The sequence below is a fragment of the Gossypium raimondii genome, chromosome 3 (genome assembly GCF_025698545.1).
Source record: "Gossypium raimondii isolate GPD5lz chromosome 3, ASM2569854v1, whole genome shotgun sequence".
NCBI lineage: Eukaryota > Viridiplantae > Streptophyta > Magnoliopsida > Malvales > Malvaceae > Gossypium > Gossypium raimondii.
The window spans coordinates 3,913,127-3,938,209 of NC_068567.1; the positions used below are offsets into that span (position 1 = coordinate 3,913,127).

At 31.9% G+C, this 25,083-nt stretch overlaps 2 protein-coding genes across 4 annotated transcripts; one reads left to right on the plus strand and one right to left on the minus strand.

Annotated features, from left to right (window-relative positions):
* The first annotated feature begins 11,394 nt into the window (after nt 1-11,394).
* Nucleotides 11,395-13,335, plus strand: LOC105796628 (nuclear transcription factor Y subunit C-3). Of its 2 annotated transcripts, none has more exons than XM_012626381.2 (2): nt 11,395-11,548; nt 12,304-13,335. In XM_012626381.2, the coding sequence occupies exon 2, from the start codon at nt 12,313-12,315 to the stop codon at nt 13,087-13,089; it is 777 nt and encodes a 258-aa protein (XP_012481835.1). In that variant the 5' UTR covers nt 11,395-11,548; nt 12,304-12,312; the 3' UTR covers nt 13,090-13,335. The 2 variants fall into 2 exon arrangements, with proteins under 2 accessions (XP_012481835.1, XP_012481837.1); XM_012626383.2 differs by having other exon boundaries at nt 11,414-11,548; nt 12,286-13,335.
* A 2-nt stretch (nt 13,336-13,337) lies between these two features.
* LOC105796627 (ATP-dependent (S)-NAD(P)H-hydrate dehydratase) lies at nt 13,338-17,425 on the minus strand. Of its 2 annotated transcripts, none has more exons than XM_012626378.2 (12): nt 17,261-17,425; nt 16,857-17,126; nt 16,628-16,704; nt 16,421-16,530; nt 16,214-16,337; nt 15,422-15,484; nt 15,156-15,319; nt 14,530-14,591; nt 14,309-14,375; nt 14,168-14,233; nt 13,946-14,074; nt 13,338-13,868 (listed from the first exon to the last, which is right to left on the minus strand). In XM_012626378.2, exons 2-12 carry the CDS (start codon nt 17,086-17,088, stop codon nt 13,841-13,843), a joined length of 1,122 nt encoding a protein of 373 aa, XP_012481832.1. In that variant the 5' UTR covers nt 17,089-17,126; nt 17,261-17,425; the 3' UTR covers nt 13,338-13,840. The 2 variants fall into 2 exon arrangements, with proteins under 2 accessions (XP_012481832.1, XP_012481834.1); XM_012626380.2 differs by having other exon boundaries at nt 16,857-17,045; nt 17,261-17,404.
* Nucleotides 17,426-25,083: the final 7,658 nt, after the last annotated feature.

A 25,083-nucleotide genomic window follows, 5' to 3' on the forward strand; every position in this document is an offset into this window, starting at 1 on the left:
CCTGGTCAAAAATCTTACCCAATGCCTATCGAAGCTCATTTTTTGAGTCTATATTTTTCCAAACTCTTTCACTTTTTGGGTGAACTTTTTGGTGATCCGGCTCATGGACAAGTCTATTTAGCACTCAAGCTTGCATCATAGTGATTGAAGGACTTAATTTATATTATATTGATATTTAGAGAACTTGCTTTAAACATTTTGAAGTTTAAAAATTAATTTAGAATCTAAGCCCACGTATAGTAAGCCCACGTATAGTTTGGAACTTCGGGGGACGTCTGATGAAATTAAACCATTATACACGACAAGGGCATTATCGTAAACACGTATCTCGTTGATTCTGTTTTTATTTTTATTGGGTTTATTTTTCGTATTAAAAAATAAGGCATACGTTAATAATCTAAAGAATGAATATGGGACACGTGGCAGTAGGTCCTACCAAGCTGGCGATTATTCTTAGCTTAGATGCTCTGGTCGTGACATACGTTATCTTAGGTTGCGGGGGGGCCTATGATAGTATCCTCGTTATATTGGCATTTGGAATATGATTTTTCTTATGAACAATTAGGGAAATGCATTTACTAATTAAAATTAAAGAAAGATATTTCGTAAACCGAATTTTTAGACTTCATATGTAGTATTGTGATGATAATAAGTGTTCAATTGAGCATATTAAAATATTAGACATAAATAAGAATAATATAAATTTTTGCTTTTCAACTTAGCAATTAGGTTCGTTTTGATAAATATACTTTTCTCTGATCCATTTTAGTCCTTGAGCTTGGTATGTAAATTCATTTTTATCCATGAATTTGGATTTTGTCAATATTTGATTATATGACCAGTGTTACTGGAACAGGACTGGATTAGACGGATCGAGAACTGGTTGATATAACAAGTTGGACAAAGGGGTACCAAAATCGAAAACCAAGACAAAAGTCGATAGTTGAACAAGTTGAATTAGCTTAATTTTTTTATAAATTTTTAATTAATTATTTAATTATTGTTGGTCTAATGTCCGAACCGATCAAACTGGTTGAATTGAGAACAAGTGGTTTGATTTGTTCAACCACCAGTCTGGTTATTAAAGTACTAAATGTGACACTCTGAAATTATTTAATTTTCAAGTGATGATGTGGCACGGCCATCAAACTTTTTTATTATTCAAGTTAAGGGACCAAAATCGACTTAGTCGTCAAGTTTAAGTATCAAAGTGGACAAAAAAGTAGAGATACCAAAGTAAACCTAATTGCAAGTTCAAGGACCAAATAATATATTTATCCAAAATAAAAATGTATATAAAATAAATGAGACAGTAGTAATTTTTTAACTCTACTTGTGGAATTAATACAATATTTTTTTTATAGATAAAACTATTAAAATTATTTGTTGGCCAATTAATATCTATTAATTCAATTTTATATGTATTTAATTATTAATTATTATTTTTACAATTTTATTCGAACCTAAATTATCTTTAATATTATTAATATCTTATAAATTATGGATGGAATTTTTAAATTGCATGATAGAATCAAGAATTTGGAGCATATCTAATGTCTTTATATGAGTATATTTAAAGCAAGTTGCTTATCTTCCATCCTGAAACCAATGAAGGAATCATCTTTTGGGGGAAAGTTTACTGTAATAGCGGGTCCGATAACCTTTTTTATTTATTTATTTATAGAAAACAACTGCCTACAATAAGGCTGATGGAAGCTTATATTAACCACTTGTTGATGAGCATTTTCTTCGAACAAAGAATTAGCATGATCAGGTGGGTCTTCAAAAGTCGATAATTTATTAAGATCGCTAAGAATAATTTTAGCTATGCAACTGTCAGTCTATTATATTTTCGCGGGACATGCTGATAAACTTTAATTTATGTAATATCCAAATATAAATATGTATGGTTGTGAAATTTGATTATTGTGTTTGGGTTTTGTAAAAATAGAACGCTGGTAATGACAATATATCGCAAAGAAAAGAGAAATAAAAATAAAGAACACAGAATTTTTATGTGGAAACTCTTTCAGGAAAAAAACCATTGGTAGAGGAGAAGAAAATTTACTATGTCAAATTCGAATGATTACAAGAGGAGTTTCAACTACATCTATTTATAGGTTACTTAATTCTAATCAAAGTCAAATATATTATATTCATAAATACTAAATCTTCTAAAAAGAAGATATATTTTGTTTAGCTTGACTTGCAAGCAATTTCTTAGAATTTGGGTCACACAACTCTAACAATCTCCACCTTGACACGAATTCTCAACAAACAAGTTTTTCACCTCTTCCATAAAACCCCTTAAGGGTTTAACTTTAACAATAAACACCAATCAAGTCTAAGCAATGCTCAAACTTGGTTATAGGAAGTGACTTAGTCATCATATCTACAAGATTTTCATGAGTACTAATTTTGCTTACAACAATATCACCACGAGCAACAATATTACGAACAAAATGATACCGAATATTAATGTGTTTTATTATTTCATGAAACATTTGATCTTTTGTAAGGAATATGACACTCTGACTGTCACAAAATATTGTACTGATTTGAAGGTATTCATTGAGTTCACTAAAGAGTCCCTTCAACCAAATAGCTTCTTTATAAGCCTCAGTAATCGCCATGTACTCAACTTTAGTGGTAGACAAAGCGACTGTAGTTTGCAAAGTGGCTTTCCAACTGATTGCACAACCTCCGATTGTAAAGACATAACCTGTAAGAGATCTTCTTCTATCAAGGTCTCTAGCAAAATCAGCATCAACATACCCAATGACTCCATCTCTAGTTCTTCCAAACTATAAGCAAACATCAGTAGTACTTCGTAAGTATCTTAAAATCCACTGAACTGCTTTCCAATGTTCTTTACCAGGATTCGCCATGTATCTGCTAACTGCACTAACTGCATATGATAAATCTGGACGTGAACAAACCATAGCATACATGAGAGATCCCACAACACTAGAGTATGAAACATGTGACATGTACTAAATCTCATCATCTGATTGTAGAGATAAAGCCAATGAAAGTCTGAAATGGACTGCTAAATGAGTACTAATAGGCTTAGCACTCTGCATATTAAACTTGCAAAGAACTTTCTCAATGTACCCCTTCTGACTTAGGTACAATTTACTTGCTTTTCTATTTCTGAGAATCTCCATGCCAAGTATCTTCTTTATTGGTCCCAAATCTCTTATCTTAAATTCTTCACTTAGTTGGGCTTTGACCTTTCTTATCTCTCATTTATCTTTTGCTGCTATCAACATGTCATCAACATAAAAGACTAGATACACAAAAGAACCATCACTGTTTTTCTTAAAGTAAACACAACTATCAAAACTACTTCTTTTGAAATCATGAGAAATCATAGAGGAATCAAACCTCTTGTACCACTGTCTTGGTGACTGTTTCAAACCGTAAAGGTACTTTTTCAGCAAGCAAACATAGTCCTCTTTTTCTGAGACTGTAAAATCCTCTGGTTGTTGCATGTAAATATCCTCCTCAAGTTCTCCATGCAAAAATGTAGTTTTTACATCTAACTACTCAAGCTCTAAATCATGCATGGCCACAATACCAAGTAAAGCTCGAATCAAACTATGTTTCACAACTGGGGAGAACATATCTGTGAAGTCCACTCTTGGAATTTAACTGTAACCCTTTACAACAAGCCTTGCTTTATATCTGTGTTCTTCAACTCTTGGAGTCCCTTCTTTCTTTTTAAAAACCCATTTACAATGAACAACCTTTTTACCTTTAGGAAGTTTCACAAGATCCCATGTTCTGTTTTTGTGGAGTGATTCCATCTCCTCTTACATAGCAAACATCTAATTTTTTAGTCTTCATAGCTAACCGCCTCAGAATAATTAGATGCCTTTTGGTTTGCATCTATATCTTCACCACATTTAAAGCATAAGCAACTAGATTAGCCTCGGCATACTTCTTTAGAGATTTAATTTCTCTTCTAGTTTTGTTTTTGGCGATAGAGTATTGTGGTAAAAAAACAACTCTATTCTGAATTTTTGTATTGACTTGAAGAGTTCTTATCTATTGTAGATTCTGGATTAATCTAATGCTCCACCTGCTTTTGATTTTCTTTATTGGAAAAGTATTTAAGAGATAAGTTAGGTAGCATAGTAGTTTCATCAAAAACAATATCTCTGTTAATCACAACTTTTCTATTTTCAGGACACCATAATTTATACCCTTTTACACCAGCTTTATAGCCAAGAAAAACATATTTAATAGGTCTCGGTTCTAATTTTCCATTATCAACATGAGCATACGTAGGACACTCAAAGATCTTTAAATCAGAATAGTCAGCAGGATTACCAGACCATATCTGTTGTAGAGTCTTTTTCTCAATGGCAATGAATGGAGATCGGTTGATAAAAAAACATGTAGTAGAGACTGTTTCGGCCCAAAATGACTTTGGTAAGTTGGCATTTGATAACATACATTGAACTTTCTCCATGATTATTCTGTTTATTCATTATGCAACGCTGTTTTGCTGTGGAGTATGACTAACTGTCAAGTGTCTCACGATCCCTTCTGACTTGCATAGTTTATTGAACTCATCAGAACAGAATTCTAAGTCATTGTCTGTACGGAGATATTTTATTTGTTTTCCCATCTATTTTTTAATCATAGTTTTCCAAGACTTAAATGCAGAAAGCACATCACTTTTTTACTTCAGGAAGAACACTCAAACTTTTCTAGAAAAATCATCAATAAAAGTTAACATATAATTAACTCCACCTCCCGAATGCACTCTGGATGGCCCACACAGATCAAAATGAATATATTCTAACGTTCTCTTCGTGTTATGGATTCCTCTAGTGAATCAAACTCTCTTTTGCTTCCCAAAAATGCAGTCCTCACAGAACTTTAGTTTTCCAAGACTTAAATGCAGAAAACACATCGCTTTTCTGCTTTAGGAAGAACGCCTAAACTTTTTTGGAAAAATCATCAATAAAAGTTAGCATATAATTAGCTCCACCTCTTGAAGGCACTCTGGATGGCCCCACAGATCAAAATAAATATACTCCAACGTTCCCTTCGTGTTATGAATTCCTCTAGTGAATCAAACTCTCTTTTACTTCCCAAAAACGCAGTGCTCACAAAACTTTAGTTTGCAAATTCCTTACCCATCAAGAAGTCCTCTTTTGCTCAATTCTGCCATGCCATTCTCACTCATATGCCCTAAGCGCATATGCCAAATTTTAGCAATATCATCATCTGGCAAGGAAGAGGAAGCGACAGCTGCATCACCAGTAACAGTAGAACCCTGCCAAACATATAACTTGGTAATGTTTCTCTGCCCTTTCATCACAACGAGAGAACCTTTGGAAAGCTTCAAAACCCCATTTTCAGTTGTATATCTATACCCTTTTGAATCAAGAGTACTCAACAAAATTAAATTTCTCTTCAATTTTGGAACATGTTGCACGTCACTAAGTGTTTTGACAACTCCGTCGAACATCTTAACTTTAATCATTCCAACACCTACAATTTTACACGAAGCATTATTTCCCATCAAAACAACACCTTCAGACACTGTTTCGTAAGTTGTAAACCAATCTCAATTGGGACTCACGTGGAAGGTGCAGCCCGAATCAAGAATCCACTCATCGCTCACTTTAGAATTGTTGACAGAAGCGACTAGAAGTTTACCATCGCTGTAGTCTTCTATAACATCAGCTTCACCAAAATATTCTGGTTGTTTTCCCTTTTGATTCGCAACCTCCTTTTTAATCTTATTCTGTAGCTTATAACACTTAGATTTAATGTGACTTTTCTTCTTGCAGAAGTTACAAGTTTTACCTATATTTGAAGACTTCGACCTACCCTTAAATTTATCGCGAGGAATTCGTTCTTATGTCCTTCCACGATTATCATCAGCATTCTATTCTTGTCTCCCACGAACAATGAGACTCTCTCCTTTAGAGTCGAATTTAACCATAAGATGCTTCATTTTATCATACGAGGTCAAATAATCATAAACCTTATCAATTGTGAGAGTCTCGCGGCTATATAAAATCGTGTCTCTAAAGGTTGAATAAGACGGAGGCAACGAACAAAATAGAATCAACCCTAGATCTTCCTTATCATCCTAAACCTCTATGGCCTCCAAGTTTGAAAAATTTTCTTTAAAGACTATTAAGTGTTCGTGCACAGACGCACCTTCCTCCAAACGATAAGTATAAAGACGCTGCTTCATATGCAACTTGCTGGTTAGAATTTTTGACATACATATTTGTTCCAGCCTCTTTCATAATGCAGCGGCGGTCTTCTCCTCCATCACATCCTGCAAAATTTCATTAGACAAATGCAGATGTAATTGTGTTAATGTCTTTCGATCCTTATACTTCTTTTCTTCATCTGTTAATGTCGAAGGCATCTTATCTATCCCTAGCAGGGCATTCTCTAGATCCATTTGTGCAAGAACTGCTTGCATCTTAATCTGCCACAACACAAATCTGGCGTTCAACAACAGAATTTCATACTTCAAAGACGCTATTATCGTGATCGAGATGAACAAACTAGAAGCTCTGATACCAATTTGTAAAAATAGAATGTCGGTAATGACAACATATTGTAAAGAAAAGAGAAATAAAAATAAATAACGTACATATTTTTACATGAAAACCCTTTCGAGAAAAAAACCACGGGTAGGGGAAAAGAAAATTCACTATGTCAAATTCGAATTACTACAATAGGAGTTTCAACTACATATATTTATAGGTTAAAAAACCTAATTCTAATTAAAGTCAAATATATTATGCCAATAAATGTTAAATATATTATACTCATAAATACTAAATCTTCTAAAAAGAGGATATATTTTGTTTAATTTGACTTGCAAGCAGTCTCTTAGAATTTGGGTCACACAACTCTAACATGTTTTAAACATTGGCTTGAGAAGGTAATCTCATATTTTCAATAGTGACAATTTTCGAAATATAGGGTAGTCTCAATACTACTTATTCTTTAGGTAATACAATCAACACTCTTTATAAAAACCCCATTTGTTTGTTAAGATTTTACCTGTTATAGAAATATGGTTGTTATACATTCATAACATCATACTGTTATAGAGAGATAATTATTGTAAACCGATCATAAAATTCAAATCGTGAATTCCCATCGAATAAAAAAATGGGAATTATGTTCAAAAAAGGAAAAATGTGGGGATCAAATCAACAAAAATAAAATATAGGACCCGTAGTCCCTCCCTAACTCTTAAATAGGAGGATAAAATACTTCTACGCACTCAAACCCACGTCCTTCTAGACTAGCAACAATGTCGATGCCACTTGAGCTAAGACTCAATCAACATTAGAGAACTTAATAGTTTTTTGAATCGATATCTTTAATTTCACTAATTAAAGATTATTTTCAGTTAATAAAATATGATTAATAGAACTTTTCATCTGAAAATTAAACATTTTATTGAAATAATATTTTAATTAAGATCGTTTTTATTTAAGAAATTATAGTTAATAGGCTTGCTTATATGAAATCACTATAATTTTACTCAAAATTTTAAACAATAAGTTATTATAGAGAACTAATTTAATAAATAATGTACTTCATAACTATGAATGTTGCTGTTATAAGTGGAAATACTATCATGGAGGGTTAAAATAAAATTTAAAAATTGGTTCTACTAGAAACTTGACTATTATAACGAAACGTTATTTTAGCGGATGATTATTACAAAGAGGGTTGGTGTATTACATTTCATGAGAATCTTACATTTTAGACAAATTTACCCTTTACTTTTATTATATTAATCAATTTAATTTTTATTTAAATAAAATATAAGTCTAATAAAATCATTATTCTTAATCTTGTTTATTATTGATTATTACATTATTTTAAATTATTATTTTAAGTTTCATCAATTGTTATACTTGTGATTTATAAATTTATTTCAACACCATATATTTACTTATAAATACATAAATTGTAATAAAACAATAATCATCATAATTTATGATAAATTTTTGGAAATTGAGACTAATAAACATTACAAGAACTAAACTTGTTTAAAAATAAATAAATTTTATTACGAGGAGAGCTTATGAAAATGTGTTTCCTAGATAATCTTACATTTCATCAATCAAATAATAAAATCATAAATTTCAATCAAATGAGCCAAATATGGTAATTAACATATCCAATAATGTGCTAAGTAATCGTACATAATAATTCTAGGGTAAACTACACCCATGGTCATTTTTGTTTACCTTAGGTTACATTTCAGTCACTTATGTTTGAATGTTACGTTTTAGTCACTTACGGTATTGTGTTGTAACATTTTAGTCACTGAGCCGTTAATTGTCGTTAATGGTGTAATGGTAAGCTGCGTGGCACGTTAAATTATCATTTCAAACAAAAACTTTAGGTTAAATTATACAATTGGTCCCCATAATTTTTCATTTTGAGCAATTTAATTCTTTTATGTTCTTTTAACTTTCATTCTTTATTTTCTTTATTTTCCATTCTCTTCTGCTTCTCCCTCTGTTTTCCTACCTTCTTTATTTCTTTTAACATACTAGGAAGTCGAATTGGTAGTGAAGAAAGAAGCATGGTATGAGTTTATGGGTTTTGGTTATAGGGTTTTGGTTATAGGCAAATGATGATAGTCGACTTCCTACTTCTTTTTTCACTGCCAATTCGACTTCCTAATATGTTAAAAGAAATGGGAAAGATATGAAAACAGAGGGAGAAACAAAAGAGAATGGAAAAAGAGGAAAGTTTAAAGAACATAAAATAAAAAATTAAATTACTTAAAAGCGAAAAAATACGGGATCAATTGTATAATTTAACCTAAAATTTTGTTTGAAATGATGATTTAACTTGCCACGTCACCACTGTTACACCATTAACGATTTATTAATGGCTCAATGACTAAAATGTTACAACATGATAACGTAAATGACTAAAACGTAACATTTCAAACATAAGTGACTAAAACGTAACCTAAGGTAAACAAAAGTGACCATGGGTGTAGTTTACCCATAATTCTATTATCAAAGGCAATCTTACATTTATTGAACCAAATGCATTTTTGAATCCATCTTTTATGAGTTTAGGTATAAATTTAGACTTGTTCATGGTCGAGCTACACACCCAAACCCGAATGCTTGTTTGAAATTTGGGAGGACTTGAACAATAATATTAGACCTAAAAAATGGGTTTAGGCAAAAAAATTAAGCTCGTTTAAAATATAGGTCGTGTTACGACTTGAACATTCAAGGGCCGAGCTTGGCTTGACCCAACCCATTTTTTTAGTTTATAATGTTATATATTATGTAAGGGGAAAGATCCACTTACACTGGTGTAAAACTAAAGTCAGTCTTACACTCTTTCGTATATTCCAACCGTCAAATTTCATATTCCATTTATATGGATCATGCCCGCTAATTTTAACATAAAATAAAAAATTGTAACTATTTGTTTTATATAAAAAAATTCAACTATTCAATTAATATTAATATATACAATATTTTAGATTGATATGAAAGACATTGGATCGACTTGAAAATTTACAATAACGACAAGTACAATTATATTGATAAATTTAACGGTTGGATCATTAAAAGATTAATCGTGCAAAAAGATACGGAAGGGTATAAAACTACTTTAGGTTTACATCAATCTAAATCCATCCTATTTTGGAATAATATATAACACATAAAAATTAAATCTATAATAGTATTATAGATTACTATAAATGTAAACATTAAAAAGTGTTAAGATGAATATAAATAAAATTTAATAAATAAAAATATATAAAATTATTAAATCTTAAGTTAAAAATAATATAAATATATCTTTATTTATAAAAACAATATGGGTGAGTCTAAAATAGGATTGGGTTAGCTATTTATAAATATGAGCAGGTTAAGGCAAAATTTTAAGCCCATATTTTAGGCCAGATCAAATTTAGACAAATATAAAATGTATTAATATTATACCTAGAACCGACTTGAACCCAACCTGACCCGACCATAAACACATTTAAGTATAATATATCTTATATCCAATATCAACAAGCATGCTCGCTTTAAATTTTGAATTTGTTTTGAAATTAACCCTTCTAAAACTATCTGTATAAGCCGGTTGAGTCTTAAGGCTAGTTTAGTATTGTTTTTGAAAAGTTTTGTGGAAAAATATTTTTAGAAGTACTTTTGAAAATTTTGGTTTAAGAGTTGACTCTTTAGTAACAAATATGCATTTAAATAATGTCTAAATTAGTTAATATTATTATATTTTAGTAAGAATATAAAAAATAATTTATTATAATTTTTGTTAATATTTTAATATATGAAATATAAATTTTAAATATTTTAAGCAATAAATATTAATTATTTATAAAATCTAATTAGAATATATAAACTATATGTTAAATATTTAAATATAACCATTAAATATTTGTAATTAAATATTAACACATTTGTATTATTTAAAAAAATTTATTTTTAATTAATGATTTTAATACATTCGTAATTAAGAAGAAGGAAAAATACCATGTGGTTGGAGGGGCGAAAAAGTAATTAAAGACAAAGTACTTTTGGGAGAATAAAAGCTAAAAATTTTAGCTTCTGATTCTTCTCAAAAATGCTTTTAAAAACTCAAAAATTTTAATCAAAAGTAGTTTGTTTAGCATTCTTTTTGCTTCAAAAGCACTTTTAATCCCCAAAATACTTTTAAAAAGCAATGCTAAACACACCTTTAGCTCAGTTGGCATTGACATTATTGCCATTGCAATAATATATTGGGTTCAAGTGCGCTGAAACGCATTATTCTTTTATTTAAGAGTTGGGGAAAGACTATCAATAATTATAGGTATTGTATCAAAAAATAAAGACTAATAATCATAATGTTAAACTCATATGAAATGAATTAAATAAAAAATAACATCCGTTTAATTAAATATTTATCAATATTGGTTGAGTAATATAATGGAACATGCACAAGCAGAAAGTGTTTAAGGTAAAACCTAATGATAAAAATTATAAAAATATACAAAAAAATTAAAATTAAAGAATACATAAAAATGAAATACACGTAAATTGTTATGTTGTTAAAAATAATAATTCGACTAAAAATAAATTGATGGCTAAATTAGACTCTTTTAAAAATTAAAATCAAATTTACCTAAAAAATAAATTAATAAAAATATAAATATTGAGGACTAAATTTGACATTACATTTTATAATTCAATCAATTCTTTCAATTCACAAAAAATAAAAGTAAAAAAATAAACTATAATTAAATTAGGAAAGATAAGGAAGGGTAAAAAAGGCAAGACAAAGAAAGTCAAATTGAAAGTCAACGCGCGTTGTGAGTGGGGAGATAGTGAAAGTTGCTCACTTCTTTTAATAATAATAATAATGACACAGTTTTCAGCTTCTTCTCTCCACTAATCGACCAATAATTTCCCTTTCTCTCAATTTTCTTTTTCCCATTTAGGGTTCCAATTTATGAACAAAATCAACTGATCCAAAGCCAAACAACGAGCAGCAGCACAAGGTACAAAATTTTCCTTTTTTTTCTTTACAGTTTTAATTTTATAGCTCAACTTATTTCTTCGATCATCGTTGAATTTTCTGTTGAATTTTTTAGTTTTTTGATGTTTTCTTAAATATAGATTTGTCAAAGCAATTTCATTTGATTTTGATTTTGATTTTATTCATAATTTATACGTTTCTCTGGTTGAACTGCTTTTATTTATGTAGTTATGTATAACTTCTATGCTTGTTTTGGTTTGGTTTTGATGTTTTGGTTCTTGAATGATTTGAATTAATTTCAATGTTATTTTAGAATATTTAGACTGTTTGCCTGATTTGTCCCAAGTGTTTAATTCCGGTATCATGATGCTTTAGGCTTAGGACTTGCAACTAAATATGTTTCAGCCTTCTATTTGTACTAGCTAGACTCGAAGAATAAGCTTGTGAAACATAACTAAACCCAGATCAGCAACTTGACAAATGGTGATGTAGGATTTCTTACTATTGAGTTTTTACCTGTTAAATACCGGAAATCTCTTGATTGTCTGCTATTTTTACCATTTTCTTTCACCATTGAGTATGAATTAGTTAAAAGACATTTTGGTAATTTGATTTCCATCAAAGATCAAAAGTGACTCATATTTGAGTTCTCTAGGTTATGGAAATCCATTTTTATACACTTTATTTTCTTTTAGGATTGTAGTTTGTGGTTATATTGTTGTTAAAGCAATCCTCTGCCATCATTGTTTTTCCAAATAGTTTTGGTTTTCTCTACAGTTTGTGGTTATGGATCAGCAAGGCCATGGGCAGACTTCGGCCATGGGCATAGTTGGTAGTGCAGCGGCAGTTCCTTATGGTATAACCGGCTATCAAGCGAATCAAATGATGGGAACCTCAACTCCTGGATCAGTCGGTTCAGTCCGACCCCCTACTCAGCCTGCGGGCCCCTCTGCTTCATCGGCCCAGCTGGCACAACAGCAACTAGCTTATCAGCATATCCACCAACAACAACAGCAGCAATTGCAACAACAACTCCAGCGCTTTTGGGCGAATCAGTATCAAGAAATTGAGCAGGCTACGGATTTTAAAAACCATAGCTTACCGTTGGCCAGGATTAAGAAGATCATGAAGGCAGATGAGGATGTTAGGATGATATCAGCTGAAGCTCCGGTCGTGTTTGCTAGGGCCTGTGAAATGTTCATTCTCGAGTTGACACTGAGGTCGTGGAATCACACCGAGGAAAACAAGAGGAGGACCCTTCAGAAGAATGACATCGGAGCAGCAATTACAAGGACCGATATATTCGATTTTCTGGTTGATATCGTCCCGAGAGAGGATATAAAAGATGAGGTTCTCGCATCTGTTCCGAGAGTTGAAGGATCGGCTGATGGTCTTCCTTACTATTACATGCCGCCTCAACTTGCTCCCCAGGCTGGTGCTCCGGGTATGACTGTAGGTAAGCCGGTGATGGATCCCACCTTTTATGGCCAAAAGTCTGGCCCTTATGCCGGTCAGCCGGTATGGCCGCCACAGCAGCAGCAGCAACCGCCTCCGGATTCATAAATGTGATCTTAATGTCTACTTAAGAGCTTAAAGGACAGTGCAAGTGAATTAATCATCATATCCGTAGTATATTAATATGTGATTGAATTCTACAACATATCAGTGCATTGCTATATTGCATTACAATTTAGTTTTATATATATAGTGTAACAGTTCAAAGATACTTGCTTTTGTAAATTCGAAGTGACATGTTTTTCATGTATTTGGAAAATCATATCTATAACTATGAATGTTAAATCGGACCAACATAGGTGAATTCAGTAATCTTTATTATTGATGTTTTTGACATGCCTGTACAACCGTCACAACTCGCTGACCAACCTAATACTATCATTTCCCTGGGTAGTTGCACTGTGTTGGCATAGTGATCACAAACTGGTATTGTCTTCTTCAAGTAACCCACCTGCCCTGCCAGACCGAATGGAGGGATCTTGAGAGACTTGCAGGTACTCAAAAGAAGACAATATTGGCTTGTGACGTGACGCTAGAAAGTGAAAGTACCCGAATGGTCAACGGCTTAACCAAGATACTTTAATCACCTCAAGATAAAATAGTAGAGATCTTCATTGCTCTCCACCCTATAATAGAATCCTCTCACCTTTTACATTATGTTCATAAACATTCCATGCAAACACTGAAATATTATTATATTCCATTACATGAAAGAAAAGTTTTTAGCACACTAGACTTTTGTCATCGAAACAGCCTTCCGAGTGTATGCGGGGACAGACATCTGTGTTGGTGTCTATTATCAAGATGCTGGAGAAATCGCTTCCAAACTGCATTGTTCGGAAGTAACTGGTAAGATTGAAATTTTATTTCACTTTAAACTGATACTCATGATAGGTGAGTGTACCTTTGCCCCAAGTGTTCGATGATATCGGTGGTAAGAGTTGACCTTTTTTTATGCTCAAAAGCAAGAGCTGCAGCCTTCCTCAATAAAGCCGATCCAGCAATGCAACCCAACACGGTTGGATTTGTTCGACTGTAGTGACACCATGTTTTAAGAAAACAATCGACGATCATGTAGTAGAAAAGATAAGAGCAATGACAGTGAGTTAGCTGGAGCCAGAACTACCTGATAGTTGATTCCCTTTCGGCGGCCGAATTGCATTGACGAGCCCAAGATAAAAATACCGCAACACTGGTAGAAAAGCTAACATGATCAAATGGAATGTACAATGCACAAACTGAAAGGAAATCGTAATGAACCAATTACCTTCCAGAAAGAATATCACCTTGGCCACCACAGCGCCGTGGAGATCCATAAATGCTTACTGATTGGACTATATAAAACAAAAGGTGTAGCATTAAAAATAGTTCCACACGTTCCAAACAAAAAACATATATAGGGTGCTTCAGAAATCCGTTCCTGACTCATGTTGTAATAAAGAGCATAGTTTTTAGAGAATAATACATTTATGAGTCAGGGTTCCATACCTTTTTCACCATCACTAATGAGGTCAGACTTTCCTTTCCTTAAGATCGTTACATTACCGATCCTAACCAATAGGGGCACTTCAAATTAGAAAAATTTTGGGATATTGCAATAAAATTTATTGCATGAGTACATAGTATAGCAAATGCAACACTACAAATGAAAATACAAAGAAGGTGGTCTCGATATTCTAAGTCCATCATTCGAAAGTGAAAGAATTCTAAAGGGATATACAACGCTGCTTGTATAAATAGCTCTTACTTACATTGACTATACCTAAGAAAAATGCAGAGACGTTCTTTATTGTCACTATATGTTACGGACGTAATCAGTTTTCTTTCCTAACCAATGCGTTGGATAAAAACAATATGCAGAGTGAATCTCAACAGTCCGACAGCTATAAGATAAATCCATAAGCATGCAGTTTTGTTTGAACAATGTCCATATACTGACAGACGATAAAATAATAACTGGAAATCTCCGAGGCTTTCACCAGAAAGGAAAAAAAAAGGTTTAGATCCTATATATTCATGACGAAGAAAATATCTTGACAATAATAAATTATCGTTGCTTTAAATGCATATACGGGGGGAAATGTGAAAAAAGAGAACTTGCAAAAGGAATATACTGTTTCGAAAGAGAGAGCAGTTCCCCATGAGTGTTTTGATCGTTTACATCGCAACCTAGAACTTTCTGAACCAGGCGCTTGTATTCATTCACATTCGGAGTCAAGACAGCTAAGCGATAGCCACTAACAAGCTCGATACTGTTTGTCACAAGGAAGAGTCCGTCCTAGGAAATAACAGTCATTAAAAGGAAATCAAGATAGAAACTGGTATGTAGAATGAAATTTCACCAGACAATGCCGCATACTCGTATTTACTGATTACATACCCCATCTACAACTATTGGAACATTTGATTGCCTTGCACGTGTCATGATTTTGCTCACACATTCCTGAAAAGATTACGCAAAATGAAAGTGATTATGAAAGAGCTATTACTAGGAATCCATGCAGTCACCAAGAACAATTGCAGAATATTTGCATCGAAAATATCTAGCTTGTCAAGGAACAAGTCACTTGCGCTTAGCTCTAATCATATATTCCGAGAAAAAGGTTTATTCATTTCACATTTGGGGGGGGGGGGGGTAGAAACCATTTTTCCTCGAGATTAAAATAAGAATTTTGCATTCTGCAGAGGCTTTGCTTGGGTTTAAAGCATATGCATTCACAATTCTCGGTCAATGAACCAAGCATGGCATTACTAAGTCAGCTACGACCAAAGCCAAACAGTATTATGACCCTTCAGAGCATGATTAAAGCAAAATTGTCATATACATTCCGGTTAATGGTCAGCTAAACAAAAGAACAAACATGTTCACAATCAATGGACGAATGTAACTCCGCAAAAAGATGCATTTTAACAGCATTTGGACCATTAAGTATTGCCATATATCGCATGTTTTTATCCATGAAAGCTAAAAGCTAATTTCTCATAAGTACAAGCTGGAAAAATGACCACAATACTACTCGAACATTCCCCAAATAGAATTAAGGAAAAACCGAAAAGCTTCCATGTAACATGCACATTCCTCGTACACAACTGCAAATTAGATTGAAAAGGTACTCAAAGTATTTAGAAATAAAAAATGCATATGCATGTATCTTAAGTGAGAAAAGCACACCAGAAGAAATGGGTCCCTTCCAAGCCCCGGACCAACAACCAGACAATCAAATCTTTCCATCCATTTATCAAACTCGGAAAGAATCTTCTTTGAGATATCTCTTTTGCCCTCATCATTAACACCACTTTCACATTGAAACAGCACAACAGTCAGAAATTAAACCAATTTTTATCGAAAGATTAATTTGCAAATGGAGACAGAGATCACCTAATATTATATGACTCTTCTAAAATAGGGTGCACTATCAACTCAGGACTGTAACTTTTTATAACTGTGGCAGCCCCTTCTGTACAGAAAACATGCGACAAATCCGCGCCCTGCAAGGGGAAGAAAAAGATATTCACATTCGATTAAACCGAAGGGTCATTTATAGATACAATGCTAGAATGGAAACCAGTATATATATTCACTAACAATCTTCAAAGCTGAAATAGCAGCAAAGTAAGGTGCACCGGTATATTCACGACACCCTCCGATAACAGCTATCTTCCCTGTAAAAGAAATGGGATTCCCATATCAAATCCAATTCAATTAAACACATTCTTAAAACCTCAAGTAACTTCAACCAGCTTGGCCTTAAACCCTAAACCCTAAAACAAATACACAAAAAAAGAGAGGCGACCTATTATTCGAAAGGGCTTACCAGCTTGGCCTTTATGTCTAGTAGGGTCAAGTGATGGGGTAATTGCTCTCAAAACAGACTCAGCATTAGCCTCTAAAGAGGCTCCTCCACTCAAGCATTTCACAGCTTCCATTCTTATTTTGTCACTGACACTGTACCCCTTTAGAGATCTTATAAGAAACTTTTGCCTCCTTAAAACAGCTGATGAAGCTAAAGATGAAAACCCAGAATTCATTCCATGCTTAACAAACATCAGCAATCAAGAAAAGGCTGCAAATTATTTTTCCTAAACTGTGAACCACAATAAACAATATATATACATGCATCAGCTATTAAAATTAACAAATATAAATTCCAATTTTGACGAAGTACTGATCAAAAGCAACTTTAATTAAAAAAAATTGAAACTTTATGCAAAAATTCACCTGAAATTATTGATGTAAATTATGGATGAAAAATGGATCAGCTTCAGCCCTCTTACTCTTCAGCCTTCAGTTATTAGCTGATTGTTTTTTTTTTTCAAATTGGATTTTTAACACGCAATGTATACTTTTTTGTGTATTTGCCGTAGATTGGGTCGGACAAAACAGGGTGCGCCGATAAAAAGAAGGATCAAATTCTAGTGTTGGTTCCTGGTCTAATTCGAAATTTAGTCCCTATTGTTTAATTTAGCATACTATCAAGGGGTCAAGATAAAAATTTAAAATTTTGAGGGGCCAAAATTATAATTTTTTTCATTATTCAAATGACTAAAAAGCTTAAAATGAATAATCTATACTTGAGAGAGACTATTAATTAAAATTTTCCATTTGATCAAAGGGCCAAGACTTACTTACCCAGTCCTGCCTTACCTCATTCCATTTCACTTTAATTTTTCCCTACTTACCTTCAATATTTTTTTCTATAAGTGATCTGTCGTAATTTAATATGTCAAACTAGGCTCTCTCTTACACTTAATGAGCTTATTCTCGAGCAATTTTGATGTCTTTATTGTGTTTTTAATTAGTTTAACCATTCGCATTAATAAGTTATTAGTGTGCATTTTGTGCTTATTATGAGATCCAAATTGGTCGAATGCACCAATTGGACCCTAATGGTTGATTGAGTGTTGTAGAAGCTCGATGGTGGCCCGAACATGAGCGAAAACATCACCAAAGGAAGGGGTATCACGACATCGAAGCATAGAAGTCGTAATACCACCAACAGACCTGAAATGAAGAGAACGAAGCTCCCATGACATGAAACACGCACGACGTCACGACAAGGGCTTTTCCCACATAGCAACGAAATCCAACCCCCAACCCTTACTTTGCAGATTGTCGACGATGTCGTGACATCACTATCTTGAGGGGACAAAAAATGACATCAGGGGTAGTTTTTGTTCACCCGAAGCACCAATCAAATAAAAGACGTCTAAGGACATTTTGATCATAAAAATAAGGTTGTAATCAACTTTAAAAAGCCGAAAATTGACTGAAGAAAGTAGAGCTTTTAGTATAGGTTTCCTCTCATCTTTAGCTTAGGGTTAGAATAGTTTTCTTCTTTATTTTTCTTAAGATTTTAGATATAGATTTAGGGTATTAGTTGTAACTAAGTAGTTGTTAATGTAGCTTAGTTTCATTGACCTTATTTAATGCTTTAAAACTCTTTGTAATTTCAATTCACTCTTTAATTTCAATGTAACTCGGTTTCATTTTAGTTTCACTATTAGAAATCTATTCTTTAGTGTTAGTTTACTTCACCATTGTTACCATCGTTGTTTACTTTTAAGCTTTTTCGAGAAAAACCTAGTTTTATTTTTATTGTATTTTCTATTTATGCACATTTTATGCTATTATTGTGTTTTTGTTTGCTTAAGTAGGAGTATGGGTAACTAAACTTAAAGAGATTGGTTGATGGAAATGAGGATAATCTAACTTTTGGGTCAGGAACTGAATTGTAATAATTTGGACTAAATCGAATTAACATAAAAACTTAGGATTGACGCCCCTAAGGAAAAATTAAGATAAGTGAAACCGAGAGATCTTATTAATAATCAATTTGTTAATCCCAGGTTAGTCGAACAATATCGAGAGATAAATCAGACTAATTTGTCTAACTTGGTAAGATTGAGACCGAAAGGTAAATTTGAGCTATTTTAGGAGTTTAAGTAATTTAGATCCTTAATTCAATTGTTAATCAACCATGTTGAAGTCAACCAACCATTGTTTGCTAATTAAATCGTTAGTTTTATAACTTTGTATATGTTCTACGATTTAATCTTCTTTAGTGCTAGATAATTAATTAGTTTAATTAAAATCCAATTATACATTGTCGTACTATAGAAATTAGTGAGTACATGGCTTGCTAGACCCCTTTCTTACATGCATTTTTGAATAGAAATCGCTGATTCTTTTGAGTTTGATCATTGGAATATTTTGATGTTCCATTGTAACACTATAATTACAATTAACCTATCATACTTGCAGTAAGCTACGATAGTTATATTTGTATTAGTGTTGATTTCCCTCGTTGTTCGCGAGGGCAGTGAGAGGAAGACATTACATTTTTACTCTCTTAATAATTATATATACACAAGAATAACATGGTAATTTCATAAAGTGGAATGGGATAGGGCAGGACGAGACAAACAATTACCATAGTTACTTTATATCCACTGTCTAAAAAAAATCCACCTTACCCCACCCTATATCCACTTTTCAAAAGAAACAAAAAAAACAAAATCAATTCCATTTGGAGCAAATCAGTTCGGGTTTTACAATCCTTACCTTTGACAACAATGTTATGTTTTCGATTTTTTGTATTTATTCTTAATAAGTGTGTTATTTAAAGAAAAATATTATTATGTTATTTGGTTTTAACAAAATTTACAAATAAATAAATTATATTAAGTTATTTTTGGTACATTTGAAAAAAAAATAAGAAAAATAGACTTTACTGAAGGCCAATCAATATTAATTTACACATGCTACTAGAAAAAAAAAATCAAAATTGTGATCTATTGATGAGAAAAAAGATGAGGAAAATGGAGGTGACAATTCACCAGATGACGAGTAGAGAGCTGTGAGTAGAAGATGATAGAGTTTGAGATCTGATTCTTAAGTGGGAGGAGAGGAATAAAAGAGGTCGAAAGAGGGAAAAAAAGAGGAAGATCCCTTCTCTTGGTCGGAGTGAAGTATTTATAGGTGCATGTGACATTCTCTTAACTTGAGGTCTTAACATGTGTATAACACAAGTCTCATCATGGTTCACCATTGAGGAGGCACGATAACTTCTAGGTGAGCAGTGATGTGATGAAAATAGGCTAAGTGAGGTATGTGTAAGTCGTGCAAAGTAAGGCTTAACACCAGTCCTTGGCAAGATAACTCTTAAGGGATCTCAAGTGTCTTGAATATGAGCTCTTGTATTCTTTAACTTTGTTGAGGTATCGTTTTTGGAGAGGTTTAGGTGGTCTCATGGCAAGGTACTTATAATATGATCTTAAACCTAAAAAATATTTTTTAATTAATGTAAAATTCATGTTCGTTTTATTATTCATAAAAATTAACCATTTCAAAGTTCGTACTTGTACAATCAATAACAAAATAATACCAACTACTATGAATTCAATACCCTTAAGCCCCTATTTAAAATTTAACCCGATTCAACTCTAAATTTAATTAAATCTAAATGGTAAAAGATCCATACACTATTTGGAAGCATCTCTTGGAATGTGTTTCCATACTTAAATTAATGAATAATCAATAACATGGCAATGTGAGGAAGGATTTATATATATATATATATATATATATATATATATATATATAATCTGATATTTTTTCTTTCTTAAAATCACTATAAACATAAAATATTCTCTCTGGAAACTCTGCTTCTCAACTCCAATGCTTTGGTATTTTAAAACACTTCCATCAAAGTTCCAGTGCACTGATTTAAGAGTACAAAATTAAATTAAATAATTAAATTAAATTATGTTAGATCACATACTTTGAGTGCAAATTAATTTAGGACTCCATCTAGGGGACAATTTGTGTATGCCATTAAAAAAGGGGATCTCATCAATCAAGTCTATATAATTTAATATTTAGTATTTTATGAACTGATAAAAAAATTTTGATTTAATTTATCCAATTCAATAAAAAAAAAGGGTAAAAGTCGATTGAGTTTTAGCTCAATTGATATAGGTATATCAGTGTAGAAGGATGTGGGTTCGAGTGCATTGAAGCGCATTATCCTCCTATTTAAGGGTTAGAGAGAGGCTATGGGTAGCTCTAGGCACTATGTTAAAAAGAACAGATACGACCAAAGCCTATAATGAGATTGTTCAAAAAATTTGATCAAGTCTTCAACGTTTGACACTGTCTATCATTATTGTTAAAAAATAATTTTCAAAAAATAAAATGTCTATTTTAGGTATAATATTGTAAAGAAGAAAATTTATTAGACTTCTTTAATAAAAACAAGTCAATCATTTCAACTAAAAGCTAAAAATTAACTTTTGAAAAAAAGTTTATTCACCAATTATAAAAATTACAAAATGGTCACCTTACTATTCACTTTTTTTTGTCACCAATTGACTAATGGTGGTAGCTTTTGAAATTTGGTCTTTTTTTTCAGTTTTACTTTTTTGTAACATTAAGGGTTAATTTTAAAAGAATAAGAAAATATAAAATTATTATTTTGGATTTTTGTCTATTTTCAATTTTATTTATTTTTAATCAATTTTAGTTAATAAATTTGTTTTTTTTTTAACTTTTTATGTGAAAAGGTCATAAAGAAAAGCAACTTGAAAAAGAAAAAACTAAAGTACACAATGTTGATGGTTAGATTTTTTAGAATCAAGGCTATTGATATTGGATATCAGTAAATGTAAGATACGGAGGAGATGGTGGTGGTGACAAGGAGGTCTGTTCGCCGTAACTAGCAGAGAGCAAGAGTAAGCAAGGAGGGAGGAGATGAGGAAAATGAGGAGGAGGTCGTGCGTTGCTATAAGATTAAGGTTGTTGAGAAGGAAGGAATATCTTTTATTCATCATGCCTTGGGGTATTTATAGGAGGTGGGTACCCTTTATCGAATAGAGTCACGTCATTGACAAACTCGAGATATGATAAATGTGTGATCGGCCAAGTGGCAAGGCGGTTACATGTTGGTTGTGTATACAACTTTAACATTCCATTTGTAAAGTACCATGTGACATTTTAAATAAGAATATATAAATTTTCTTTTATAAAAATATATAAACTTTAAAATTTTATAAAATAAAATATAAAAATTAGAAATACATATATAATGTAAAATTATATAGTATCAATTTCCTAAAAAATCATACAGAACCAATTAGAATTTCTTTTAATTTAATTTTCCTTTAATTAAAATCAATATTTTTCGTAGCTTCAAACTGAATATAAAAATTTTGAGTAGACAACTATCGTCGGCCACCATGCTCTATCGTCGGTCGCCAATTACTGGTGGCCATTTGAGTTCAAATTTCACCGTTATCTTATTTTTTAACTTCTCTTTTCGTTTTTGACATTCCTTTTTCCTAAAAAAAGACTAGATTTTTTTTCTAGATTTACAAACCAATTTCTAAACTTCAACTTAAAATTCGGGTAACTTTCCCCATTGATTATTTGCGATTTTTTAATGTTATTTCCCTTCATAAGCTTCTCTTTCTCACCATTACATCAACGCGGCAATACACAATACAATTCAAGTTGCTTGAGATGAAAATTAGATTAGTGACTTTCATGTTTTTTTTTCCACAAAAAAAGTGGTGTCGGCCATTGGCAGGTCATCACCAATTTTACTTTTTTTACTTTTTCTCGTATTCTGGTACCGGTCATTGACAGATAAAACTCGAAATTTTTTTTCCGTGTACAAGGGTGCCGACCATTGATAGGCCAGCACCCAAATTCTTTTTTTGTATATCAGTATTATACAATCTAAAAAAAATACACTGGTTCCGGCCATTGACAGGCCAGAACCAAAAAAATCATTTTTTTAAGTCTGACACAATTATCAGGCAATCATGGGTCCAAAAAACGAGTTGGTTCCGACCATTGACAGGCCACAACCCTATTTTACTGTTTATTTCAAGTTATTTTGGTGATTTTTTTTAAACATAGATTATTTTTATAAATATAATATTTTTTTAGACTATTTAGGTAAAATAGCCTTCTCTATCACCATTACATCAACCCGGCAATACACAATACAATTCAAGTTGCTTGAGCTGAAAATTAGATTAGTGACTTTTCATGGTTTTTACTTTTTTATTTTTTATTTTTGGGTGTATTATGGTAATAGTTGCGATATGGATATGACTATGTGGTAGACCTGTCCATGGGCCGGGCGGCCCGGCCCGGCCTGACGGCTCGCCCGAAATATGGGAGGGTTCGGGTAAAAATATAGGCCCGAAATATGGGCTTGGGCAAAAAAATGAGGCCCGTTTAAAAAATGGGCCGGGCTCGGGCTCAACTTTTTGGCCTGCCCTACTGAATATAATAAATATATATTTTTATTTTTATTTTTTAATTTTAAAATACTTTAAAAATATTTTTTTATTTTTTATTTTTAAAATATTTTTTTTGTGTTTATTAAAAATCGGGCCGGGCCGGGCTTACTCTTTTTTTCCCGGGCCGGGCCTGGGCAAAATTTCAGGCCATATTTCGGGCCGAGCCGGGTCGAAAATTTTTCTCGGGCCCAGCCCGGCCCATGGACAGGTCTACTATGTGGTGATCGAGAAGATTTGAGAAATTTTTTATTAATTTAATTTAGTAAATACATTTTAAGTCAAAAGGGAAAAATAATTTATTTTTTATGTACTTCATATTTATTTTATAGTTTATATATTATAATTTCTTTCAATTTTATAATTTTATAAAATTATACGCATTTTTGAATTTTATATATTTATTTTCATTTTAATAATTTTAAGGTCTATATTTTGATAAAAGGAAAAATATTTATTTTTATAAAGGAATCTCATGTGACACTTTTTCATTGGCTAAAATAGCTCAAATGTTTTTTTTTCCGTAATGTCTGTTAAATTAGGGACTAAAAATATAATGTAAGCATACTTCAAGTACTAAATTGAGATAAGAAAAAATTAAATAGTAATATGAGAAAACATGTATACTTCAAGGACTAAATTATGAATTAAGCTAAATTTTAAGAATTTTGAAATTTCCTCTCTAAAATTTATTTTGATTGGTTAGTTGACTTGGATTAAATTGATTTAATTAAATAATTGATTTTATTAAATCTGTTGGAATCTCAAAAATTAATTGCAGAAATGAGGCACCAACACGTGTTTTGCTAGTTACTAATGAAAATTTAGGGTGTTGCGTAGCTGTCACTTTTGCTAATTGCTGGCTTTCAATTATGTTTTAACATGTAAACAAATAAATAAAAATACGAAAGGTATAAAATAGAGATATTATCTCTTTTTAATAATTTAATGATATATCAGTAATTTCATCTTAAATTTTAGGATTTTTATTTGAATTTAATTTTTTCAAGATGAAAATATTGATATGACATTAAATAATTAAAAAATAGATACAAATGACTTGGCGTCACTATTAAAAATCTTAAAGCTGAATTAGATTTTCTCCGCAGTTAAAGGCAATAAAATAAGAAAATAAAAAAAGGGTTAAATTTTAAGTTTAGTCCATGAATTATTGCTAAATCTGAGATCTAATCCATGCACTTTAATTTCACAATTTTTTTTATCTTAGCAATGATGGTAGTTTGAGAAATTAGTCCAAATTGTTGATAGTGTTAGAAACTCGATTAAGCATGAGGTTGACTTACTAATGAGGCTATGGTACAATTGATAAAGGTTGAGGTTGACTTACTAAGATGAAAATGTTGATATGACATTAAATAATTAAAAAATAGATATAAATGACTTGGCGTCACTATTTCATATAATTTTTTTCCGTAAAAATCTTAAAGCTGAATTAGATTTTCTCCGCAGTTAAGGCAATAAAATAAGAAAACAAGAAAAGGGTTAAATTCTAAGTTTAGCCCATGAATTATTGCTAAATCTGAGATCTAATCCATGCACTTTAATTTCACAAATTTTTTTTTTATCTTAGCAATGATGGTAGTTTGAGAAATTAGTCCAAATTGTTGATAGTGTTAGAAACTCGATTAAGCATGACGTTGACTTGATTAAGCATGAGGTTGACTTACTAATGAGGCTATGGTACAATTGATAAAGGTTGAGGTTGGAATTGTGGTT

Bases quoted from the DNA above. Each gene is read 5' to 3' on its own strand.
- LOC105796628 (XM_012626381.2), top strand. From the start codon at position 12,313: ATGGATCAGCAAGGCCATGGGCAGACTTCGGCCATGGGCATAGTTGGT.
- LOC105796627 (XM_012626378.2), bottom strand. From the start codon at position 17,088: ATGTTTGTTAAGCATGGAATGAATTCTGGGTTTTCATCTTTAGCTTCA. The intron at 16,338-16,420 runs GTGATCTCTGTC...TCAATGTGAAAG, and splicing joins GAAGAGTCATATAATATTAG to TGGTGTTAATGATGAGGGCA. The intron at 14,075-14,167 runs GTAGTTCTGGCT...GTGTCACTACAG, and splicing joins GAAAGGGAATCAACTATCAG to TCGAACAAATCCAACCGTGT.